The sequence below is a fragment of the Dioscorea cayenensis genome, chromosome 19 (assembly GCF_009730915.1).
Source record: "Dioscorea cayenensis subsp. rotundata cultivar TDr96_F1 chromosome 19, TDr96_F1_v2_PseudoChromosome.rev07_lg8_w22 25.fasta, whole genome shotgun sequence".
In the NCBI taxonomy this organism is placed as follows: domain Eukaryota; kingdom Viridiplantae; phylum Streptophyta; class Magnoliopsida; order Dioscoreales; family Dioscoreaceae; genus Dioscorea; species Dioscorea cayenensis.
The window spans coordinates 25,704,866-25,716,296 of NC_052489.1; the positions used below are offsets into that span (position 1 = coordinate 25,704,866).

At 39.1% G+C, this 11,431-nt stretch overlaps 1 protein-coding gene across 1 annotated transcript; it reads left to right on the top strand.

Annotated features, from left to right (window-relative positions):
- Window positions 1-439: 439 nt before the first annotated feature.
- On the top strand, window positions 440-11,123 carry LOC120249739 (rho GTPase-activating protein gacO). Its single transcript, XM_039258362.1, has 4 exons — window positions 440-843; window positions 924-1,383; window positions 8,653-8,777; window positions 10,563-11,123. Exons 1-4 carry the CDS (start codon window positions 706-708, stop codon window positions 11,019-11,021), a joined length of 1,182 nt encoding a protein of 393 aa, XP_039114296.1. The 5' UTR covers window positions 440-705; the 3' UTR covers window positions 11,022-11,123.
- Window positions 11,124-11,431: the final 308 nt, after the last annotated feature.

The following is an 11,431-nucleotide window of genomic DNA, read 5'->3' on the forward strand; positions in this document are numbered from 1 at the left end:
TGGTGAATCTGGTGATGCTCCCAATTGTAGGATTTGCGGAAGAAACTATTTGTGCAATTTTTCCCCTGAAGAGGATCAGAATTTTTTTTGTTTACCATTATGTTGTGTTTATCTATAGTTATTCATAAATATTTTTTAATTTAATAAGGAGATGAACATGATCACCTTGTCAAATGGGCAACAAAGTCAAATAGGAAATATCAACAACTACTACATTGTAATTATGTTCGGTAATTTATTAGCTCTTAAGTTGGCGGGACGGTTTTTCCGACATAAAAGCTGTGGTTATGTAAAATGGCATTTTCTTTAATTTATATATATATATATATATATATATATATATATTAATTTAATCGATATTATAAATTTGTCCAAAATAGTTGATAAATATATATATATATATATAATTTTCCAGGTCACTAGACGTCAACGTTCCCAGGATACCCGTATTCTCCCTAGCACCGAGTCTCCTCTACTCCTCTTCCCTGAAAAAACCCAGCTTTTCTTATTCCGAATCATTGTTATTCCTTCAATACTCTCCCTTTCGATCTCCGCACTCGATCTAGGATTGATAGAAAGCATCCAAAGACATGATCTTTCTTTATATTTCTTCTAACGATTCTCCGATCCGGGAGGACTTCAATTGTTCTCCAGCGAAAGGCTAAACCTTTCTCCATTCAGAGCAGCTCTAGATCCCCCGGAACGATGGCCAGGATGGGTGTTCTTGCAGCGATCCTTTTGATTTCGTTTGTTTCTACTCTCTCCGATGCTTCTGCTGGTTTGAGGCTTCGAGATTTATTGGCAGATGGGCCGGTGAAAGATAAGAAGCCGGATTCACAAAAGGTAGGCATGCGCAACGTGAATTTTGCATTGTTTTGGAACTTTGACTAGTAAAAATCTCTAATTTTGTGGTGATTTCTTAGGATTCATCGGTTCCTCCTCCTGGAATTCAACCAAAAGGCGGCGATGAGAAACCGCCCCCGCCGTCTCATCCAAAGAAGCTTACAGATCCGTCGTCACCACCGCCACAAGCGGGAAAATCCAATCCTGTGAACCATGCTGTTCCGCCTCCTCCCCCGGCTGGCAGTGGAACCATTCCCAAAGGCTCTTCCAGTCCCCCACCTTCCAAAGGATCTTCCAGTCCTCCACCTCCATCGCCCTCACACGTGCCCCACAAGGAGACGAATTTGTCGCCGCCTCCGCCGCCGGCCCCTGTTGAACAGGATAATGAGGCCAATCCGGGTTCCAACGGGAAAGGTAATGGAAAAAACAATGAGGATGAGAAAGGTTCCGGCGATAAAGTTCAAGAGGATGTTTGTAAAGGGTTGCCTATAAGGTGTTCTGCCCCCGATCTGGTTGGATGCCTTCGTTATCCCGGCACTGGTTAGTGGATGTTACGGGTTCAATTGAGCAAATGGCGCCAATCTGTGACAAAGGCGGGGAGAAGAATTTTAAAGATCGTCACGTGCTCGGGAGGTCGCTGGTTGAGTCAGTTGAGCAACTTTATTCCAGCACAGCAGCTGACGAGGCAACAGAGAAGATGGTTGGGCGACGAAGCGGGCGAGTGAGAAGGGAAAATCAAAGGCTGAAGGGATTCGTTACAGGAGACAGCTGGTCCTATGGCAGTAAAGGACGAGGCACAACTTACCACTAAGTGGTTACACCTACGTGGACAGGGTCTATATAAACTAAAGAAGAGTGGAGAAGAAGTAAGAAAGAAGAGAGAAAGTTCTAGGCCTGGTGTGGAGTCTCTCCGGTGGTCCTCTCCGGCGATTCCGATCAGGAGGGAAGTGATTCCCAGTTATCTTCCTTTTCCTGTCTTTTATCCGATCTATAGCTCTGTGAGCTCAGTAATTTCCATTTCTTTTCCATTTGAGGATTATTACTTGTTTGTTGAAAACCCTTGATGTTCTGGTGGTTTGCATCTTTTCCTGGTAAATGGATGTTATTAGATGCTAATTTGAGAACTATCTGAGGTAATTAGAGTTTTCCTGAATAGAAACTCTTTGAATTTCATTGAGAAGTTGATTGCTAATTCAATTTGAGATAGATTTCTCTGTTATTGAATTTCCTTGATTAAGTTCTAGGAAAATTCGTTACATATTTGGTGCTTTCATTATGGCTGACCATACTCGTCAGAAGGATCTCAATGCCAAGCTTGATTTGATACTCTCTACTATGGATCAAAGGGAGGAAAGATTGTTAATGGCTATGGATCAACGGGATGAGAAAGTTAAGCAGTTAGAACAAGCTTTACTCACTTTCACAAAGTATTTTTGAAAAATCGAGCAAAAATCGAGTCTTGCTAGTACTTCTTCTTTACCTCATCCTCTACAGTATGAGTTAATCAGTGAGAATGAACAGAAGGGTACCAAGATCTATCATACCAGATCCGTTAAAGTTGATTTTCCACGGTTTGAAGGAATTGATGTGCTTAATTGGATATTCAAGGCCGAGCAGTACTTTGATTATTACCGTGTGGAAGAAGGTGAGAAAAATACAATTGGCTATTATTCATTTTTGATGGCCAAGTAGTTCCATGGTACCGGATGTTACACAAAAGCGGGATGCTAACTCGTGGCAATCATTGGTCAAGGCATTGGTTCATGATTATGGACCCTCTGTGTATGAATCTCCAGATTATGCATTGTTCAACCTTTTTCAAGAGGATTCTGTGGCCACTTATTATGCTAGATTCATGGAATTGGCTAATAGAGTAGAGGGAATGTCGCCCTCTGCATTTTTGTCTCGATTTATCAGTGGGTTGAAACGAGATATTCAACGGGATGTAATTCCTTGGAAACCGGATTCCTTACCAGCAGCAGTCTCATTGGCAAAGCTTTATGAAGAGAAATATAACCCTTCTAACAAGAATTGGTCCCGGAAAAACTCTTTTTCTCCTGATATCACTCCTTCGCTACATCAAGCAAAGGGAACACCTCTGCCAATCAGAGCAGCTCCGGTTCTTCCAGCGTTGGGGCCACCAGTTCCACATCAGACAGTATCCTCAGCACCTATGCAGCAATCTCCATACAGGAAAATAAGCTTTAATGAAATGCAACTGCGCAAAGCTAAAGGCTTATGTTTCAATTGTGATGAGAAGTTTACACCTTCTCATCGATGTGCTAATAGGAGACTTTTGTTATTACAATGGGATGAAGATTCTACTGAGGAGTCACAGCATGATGGGAATGACTTTGTTGTGGAGTTAGATACTACTTCACAGGCTGAGGAGCAGTCACTTAAACATTCATTAAATGCCATGAATAGCACTACGGTTTCTGGTACTCTACGATTTTCTGGCACAATTAATGGACATTCAGTCAAAATTCTCCTCGATGGGGGCAGTGACGATAGTTTCATTCAACCGAGACTTGCTCGATTTCTGAATTTAGATGTGCAACCGACATCTGCATTCAAGGTCTTAGTGGGCAATGGTCAGACATTAGAAGTTACAGGCTGTATCCACCAACTACCAATTCAGGTACAGGGCCACACTTTGACAGTTCCTGTTTTTCTATTGCCTATAGCAGGAGCGGAAATCATCCTAGGCGCTGCTTGGTTGGCCACACTTGGCGCTCATGTTGTGGATTATAGCAAGCTCTCCATTCAATTTTTTCACAAGGGACAATTTATTACTTTGCAAGGTGATACAGGGGTTCTTCCACAGCAGATATCTCTCCACCAATTGAACAGACTATCTTCATCCAAGTCGATTGCTGAATCTTATGAGATTTATCCCACTGAACCTGACAATTCAACTGGTGTCAATGCAAAGTGTATGTCTACTATGACTGATGAAACTCAGGAAATGATTTTTTCTGCAGATATGCCCGATACTTTACGAGAATTATTATTAAAGTATCGACGGGTTTTCTCTGTCCCAAGTGGTCTTCCTCCTTCCGAGCTCGCAATCATCGTATTCCTTCTGACGCATGATTCACAACCGGTCAAGGTTAGGCCATACCGGTACCCACATAGCCAGAAATCAGAAATTGAATCAATGGTATCTCAAATGTTGCAGGATGGAATAATTGAACAGAGTACTAGCCCTTTTTCCTCCCGAGTGTTGCTAGTTAAAAAGAAAGATGGGTCTTGGCGTTTCTGCATTGACTATAGAGCATTGAATGCAATTACCATTAAGGATGCTTTTCCCATACCAGCAGTCGATGAGTTGCTTGATGAATTACATGGGGCCAGAATTTTCTCCAAATTAGATTTGAGGTCAGGCTATCACCAGGTGTTGTTACACTCTGAAGACAGACACAAAACGGCATTCCGGACACATCATGGCCATTTTCAATGGCTTGTCATGCCATTTGGTTTATCGAATGCGCCTGCCACTTTTCAAGCATTAATGAATGGTATTTTCAGTTTTGCCATGAGGAAATTTGTCTTGATCTTTTTCGATGACATTTTGGTGTATAGTGTAGATTGGGAAAGCCACATTAAGCATCTGGAGATTGTACTGCTAGCCTTACTTGATAATCATCTCTATGCCAAGTATTCCAAATGCTGTTTTGGTATGTATCAAATTGACTATTTGGGTCATTTGGTCTCTGCTGAGGGAGTCAAGATGGACACATCAAAAGTGGAATCAATTCTTAACTGGCCAGTACCTGCAACAGTCAAACAATTGCGAGGGTTTTTGGGACTCAGCGGTTACTACCGCAGGTTCATACACAGATATGCAGCAATTGCGGGACCTCTTACAGATCTGCTAAAAAAAGATAACTTTCAATGGTCGGATTCAGCTCAGTCTGCATTCTTGGAATTGAAAACTTCTATATCATCAGCACCGGTATTGAAATTACCAGATTTTTCGTTACCTTTTGTTTTAGAAACAGATGCATCTGGGACGGGAATTGGAGCTGTCCTCAGCCAGAATAATCACCCGATAGCATTTTTTTCCAGGAAATTGACACCAAACATGCAAAAACAATCAGCCTATGTCAGGGAACTGTTTGCAGTCACTGAGGCTGTTGGGAAATTCAGACATTATTTGATTGGGCAGCGATTTATTATCCGGACTGATCAGGAATCCTTGAAGCACTTATGCCAGCAAACAATTCAGACACCCGAACAACAACGGTGGCTACCTAAATTGTTGGGTTATAACTTTTCCATTGAATATAAACCTGGGAAAGAAAATTTGGCTGCTGATGCACTGTCGAGACAATTTATGGCTTTCTCTTCGGTTCAGAGTGACATTTTGAATCAAATTATTCAATGCCAATTGAATGATCCTTTCTGTGCTGATATGATTCATCAGCTGCAACAACACAAAACTGTGGATTCACATTATTCGTGGAAGCACAACATACTGTGGTATGATCATAAAATTTTTATTCCTGACAATGGTTCTCTGAAAAATCTTCTTCTGTATGAATTCCATGCTACTCCAGTCGGGGGACATGCTGGGTCCTTACGGACTTTTACAAGACTTGCTAACCAGTATATGTGGAAAGGAATGCGACAGGATGTGCTTCACTTTATTCGAAATTGCCTGGTCTGTCAACGGGCAAAGGAGAGTCATACTCATCCGGGAGGCTTGTTACAACCGTTGCCTATACCTCATCAAATTTGGGAGGATATAGCAATGGATTTCATATTGGGGCTACCAGTATCCAAAGGTTTCTCTGTGATCATGGTAATTGTTGATCGTTTGTCCAAATTCGGACATTTTATTCCACTGAAATCAGATTTTACAAGTGTTAGTGTGGCTGAAGCTTTCATTCAGAATATAGTTAAACTACATGGAGTTCCCAATTCGATTGTTACTGATCGAGATAGAAGGTTTCTAAGCAAATTCTGGCAAACTCTTTTTAAAGCTATGGGAACTACTCTATCAATGTCTTCTTCTTACCACCCGCAAACAGATGGCCAATCTGAAGCCCTTAACAAATGTCTTGAGTTGTACCTGCGGTGCTTTGTCTCAGAAAATCCCAGAAATTGGGTTAATCTACTGCCATGGGCCCAATTCTGGTATAACACTTCATTCCATTACAGTGCTGCAATGTCTCCTTTTAAGATTGTTTTTGGAAGGGATCCTCCTCAACTGCTTACCTATTACTCAAATGATCAAGACCCTCCTGAGGTAGCTCTCTTACTGCAGCAACGAGATCGGGTATTACAACAGCTCAAACAGAATCTATTGAAGGCTCAAGTGAGAATGAAAAAAATGGCAGACAAAAAGAGGACTGAAATCTCTTTTGAGGTGGGTGATTTTGTATTGGTTAAATTGCAGCCATACAGGCAACATTCCTTGGCCTTGAGGAGAAACCAGAAACTAGGTATGAGATACTTTGGACCTTTTCGGGTTCTACAGAGAATTGGCACAGTGGCTTACAAACTCCAATTGCCAGACAATGCAAAAATACATCCAGTTTTCCATGTGTCTTTACTTAAAAAATGCCATACTAGTGATAATTTGGTCTCTTCCAGCATACCATTGTCATTCCTAACTGATGAGCATGGTCCTCTTCTACAACCTCAGGCCATTTTGCAGAACAGAGATATCTTGCACAATGGCCGGGTGATTCGCCAGGTTTTGGTAAAATGGGAGGATGATTACCATACATGGGAGGATGCCGCTCATGTCGCCAAGAATTACCCTGACCTTGATCTTGAGGACAAGATCTTTGAAAATGGGGGGGGTATTGTTACGGGTTCAATTGAGCAAATGGCGCCAATCTGTGACAAAGGCGGGGAGAAGAATTTTAAAGATCGTCACGTGCTCGGGAGGTCGCTGGTTGAGTCAGTTGAGCAACTTTATTCCAGCACAGCAGCTGACGAGGCAACAGAGAAGATGGTTGGGCGACGAAGCGGGCGAGTGAGAAGGGAAAATCAAAGGCTGAAGGGATTCGTTACAGGAGACAGCTGGTCCTATGGCAGTAAAGGACGAGGCACAACTTACCACTAAGTGGTTACACCTACGTGGACAGGGTCTATATAAACTAAAGAAGAGTGGAGAAGAAGTAAGAAAGAAGAGAGAAAGTTCTAGGCCTGGTGTGGAGTCTCTCCGGTGGTCCTCTCCGGCGATTCCGATCAGGAGGGAAGTGATTCCCAGTTATCTTCCTTTTCCTGTCTTTTATCCGATCTATAGCTCTGTGAGCTCAGTAATTTCCATTTCTTTTCCATTTGAGGATTATTACTTGTTTGTTGAAAACCCTTGATGTTCTGGTGGTTTGCATCTTTTCCTGGTAAATGGATGTTATTAGATGCTAATTTGAGAACTATCTGAGGTAATTAGAGTTTTCCTGAATAGAAACTCTTTGAATTTCATTGAGAAGTTGATTGCTAATTCAATTTGAGATAGATTTCTCTGTTATTGAATTTCCTTGATTAAGTTCTAGGAAAATTCGTTACAGTGGACTAGTTGATCTGCTTATACTATTATTAGAGGAACTATTTACAATGTTTGATCGTTATGTGCTCATCTATGATTGATGTTTGAGTAGCAAAAAAGCCTCAAGTTTTTGTTGTTTTGTTGCTGTTTTCTTGGTAGTATTTCTATCTGACTTAAGTATACTATCTGCTAGTTTTTATTTGATATTGTAAATCTATATCGGTGGGTCTGAAATGCGTGCACCTTGATAATAAGACTGTAGTGGGTTAATTTTCCAATCTTTGTATAACTTTTTAAAGAAATCTCTTTAGGCTTTTTCCCCTCTTTGTAATCAGTAGTTAAATTCATTGTAGTTCCTTTTTTCTGCCTACTTTTTCGCATTTTTTAGTGGACATTTTAATGAGATTCAGTGATATTTTCCAACTTCTTGATGGTTGGGAGAAGGATGAGGTTAGAGCCGTGTTGTGTCAAAAGTGATAAAATGGGGCTATATCATGTTCATTTCTTAAAAGTGATGAGAGTAATCTTATCTGTTTACTTGAGTGTTTTTTTTTCCTTACTTTGACAGAAGCTATTCCTTGAGTGTTTTTAATGACCTAGCCCGTTTGGTATTTCCACCTACCTTGCAGCTTTTATAAGCCAGCTCTTCTGGTTAGTGCTAATGTCTAAAAGAATTGTATTGATCTTTATCAATCAGCTGGTCAATAAGTTTTATTTCCACAGGATTGTCACCAAAACCTTTTCACTTTGACAGTCAAATTGAACCACACATGTTACGCCAATCTTTTGTAAAAAAAAATTAACAACAGTTTATAAATTCAAATCCTCATATACTTCTAGTGGAGAAAAAGGTATCTGGAGAGCATTAAGCATATCTACCTTTGCTAATTTGCATGAATATAGGCATGCAACCTGTGGTGCATAAGTTGGTAATTTTTTTACGCAAGTTGAAGTAATGTGCACAGTTTGAATCTCTCTTTCCTGTCCATGTCATTAAATAACACATGATTGTGTGAAAAGCCAGCATCCTATACCTGTGTAAACAGCTTCACTTACACTTTTCTGTCTTAACAGTTAATGTGATTTATTTGCAATAGTTGTCTAATAATTAGGTAATAGGATCACACACATTATTTTGTGCAGGGCATCTGACCTGTAATTATGTTTACAATGCAAATTATATTTTTTCTATTCTGTTGTTCATATCTGTTTCTTTACAATATTAGAAGTGGTGAATCGTTAGCATACATTCTATGTGGAAGGAACTTTATACTTTTGTTGTCTTTTTTTTTCTTTCATTTCAGATCCAAAGGGATCGATCTTGGTTCAAAATACTGGGACTAGTAATCTAACTGTGCAGATAGTAGCTCCATCATCGGTAAAACCTGTCACAAATTTGCTCAATCTAAACAAGCAACAGAACCAAGAGGTTTGTGTAATGCTTTTTTTCCTTTAATTTCAGCAGAAGTTTTTGATTTTGATGTTTTGACCTTGTGAATGTTTTAATTTCTGAACTCGGACTGCAAGTTGCATTTATTTATTTATTTATTGGGTGTAGTTTTAAGTATCACTTGATTTAGTGTCGCATGACCAAGAACAAACATGGCAAACATTATGAATTGCCTAATTTCCTGGCCATAAAACGCAGATAAGTACCAATAATCTATTTCTTATTCCATCTGTTTCATAAATGTAGATTGCAATCCAACAATTAAAGTCATGCGCAATATTGTAAGTCATCAAATTTCATCCTTCTTGAAATCTCATGATTAAGATTTTTTATTTTTTTATTTTAGTGAATGTGTCACAGCGGATTACTCCTTTATTTTAAACATTTTCATTCCCTTGTTGATTATTTTGCATGTCATCTGTGGAGGAATTCTTAAGATTTTGCAAATAAACCAACCTCCATAGTTGGAACATCTAGACCTGTAATTGGATAAGTGAGATCTCTTAATACTCAAAAAATCAGAATTCTTTATTTACGCTAAAATGCTTCTATGCTTTTGTGTCCCTGTTTAAACTCAGCTCTGAACCATAATCTTATGAGAATGGACTTGTGGATTATGATTTTATTCTAGCATGTCAATACAAGGACACAAAAGGAAGAGTATTATCGTTTATTACTTGTCACGCGATCTTTATAAGAATAACTCAAGTCAATCAAGATAGTATATACAAAAGGAAGAGTATTATTGTTTATTCTTCGCCCAAAATAGATGACTTTTAAGTATAGCCATCTGTTTGTTCTTCAGATCTTACTCGTTCACATTCTAATTTTAATTCAATCATTTTTTTTCTCTGTTTTTTGGAAAATGAAGCTGAATAAAGATCATTAGATGGTCAATGCTTGGATTATATAAAATTCACATGTAATGCATGGTGGGAGAGTACAATTTACAAGTGGGAACCCAAATCTTGCATTCTTTCTTCACTTTGGATTCTAGTCCTTCACTTCTTTCCTCACATTCAGATTGTTGTGAGATGAAGGTGCGCATTTGAGATGGTCAATATTGAGGATTGTTAATGTTACACCAATGTGTGGTGAACCTTTGGAGCTCCATGTCCTAGCATAGAATCAGTTTCTAAGAGATCAGGTTATTAACTTAAAGGATCGGATATGAACTCGAGGATTGGGTTTAGAGAAGGGCTCCATCTTGTTGGGGGGCATTGTTGTGGATCACACAATATAAGAAAGCACCACAGAGCAATGTAAAGGCTGCAGACTGACATTCTTTTGACATGAGAGGGAGGCAACTCATGTAATACTAATAAATGTGAATAGAAAGTTGCTGAGCAATTCTATGAGATAGGATGATAAATAAATAGTGAAATATGGAATGAGACATTTTAAGATGTTCTTTATATGCTAAAAATATGATGAAATAATCTTGCAACTATGGTTGAAGATTGAAATTTTTTTTCTTCAATGTATTGAGTAGATGGTTGTTGATTAGACTTTACCAATTAACAATCCTTTTCCAGAATGCCAGAATACATGCCAATTGCTATAGCAGATGCGCATAACAATAGATCACCTTATGTTATATTCCCTAGCTCATAGGTGATGCACCTGCATTCTGCTTACTTGAAAGTCATGTCTGAATATGTCTCCTTCTCTCTGTATTCCTTTTATATGTTTCACTAATCGCTCTGCTCTCATCTAGCATTTGGAGCTACTTGTGATCAAATAATGTCATTTTTTTTGCTGTAGATTAACTTCTCTACAAATGCCATGGAGAGCTTCCAAATAATCCTAAAGACGAAAAATGGGAGTTGTTTTCTTAAAACAACAACAAGCTTCGGTTTTGACATTGAGAAATTTCCCGCTTATGCTACTAATGCTGCGCAGATTTATGGTATATACATTTTGATTTTCACCATATTAGTTGCGGGAGGGACGTGGGCTTGTTGCAAGTTTGTAAGGAAAAGGAGGAGGACAGACACAGGAGTTCCTTATCAGCAGCTGGAGATGGGTGCACTAACTCATATATCTTCTGCAGAAATGCATGGAAGTACAGCAGATGGTTGGGAGCAGGGCTGGGGCGATGACTGGGACGATGAAGAAGTTGTTGTGCCGTCATCTGCTAAACATCCCACTGGAAATGCTTCATCCAATGGCCTCACATCCAGATCAACAACTAAAGATGGGTGGGAAGACTGGGATGATTAATTAGACTCTCACATGATGAGATAGTTAATTTCCGAATATTGTTTTTATGTGTAAGATTATGATAGAAAAAGAACATTGTTTACGAATGAAGGCCGGCTACGAGTTTTTAGCCATTTTGTTTGAAAGGAAGAGATGTGTAACATTTAGCTTTTGTACAATAGGTTCCATTCTATGATCCATGCGGTCACTTTAGTTTTGAGAAATTGGAATGTTTTATGAAAGATGGTATGTGAAGCCGAAGGTGGTGGTTATGAAATGGATGGCCTTTTGTTAATTGTCAACAGATGAGTAAAGCAGGGCATATATGCAAATATTTATGTACATTGTAATTTTTTTCATAATTTTTTCGAAATTGTCTTAAAAAATTGTTCCTTTTTGCTTGATAATAGCGCATTATATAACTCCTTTTA

What these genes read in the sequence shown, in the direction of transcription:
- LOC120249739 (XM_039258362.1), top strand. Translation starts at nt 706, where the DNA reads ATGGCCAGGATGGGTGTTCTTGCAGCGATCCTTTTGATTTCGTTTGTT. An exon ending in AGAAGCCGGATTCACAAAAG is followed by an intron (nt 844 to 923) that starts GTAGGCATGCGC and finishes GTGATTTCTTAG; the next exon opens with GATTCATCGGTTCCTCCTCC. An exon ending in ACAAGCAACAGAACCAAGAG is followed by an intron (nt 8,778 to 10,562) that starts GTTTGTGTAATG and finishes TTTTTGCTGTAG; the next exon opens with ATTAACTTCTCTACAAATGC.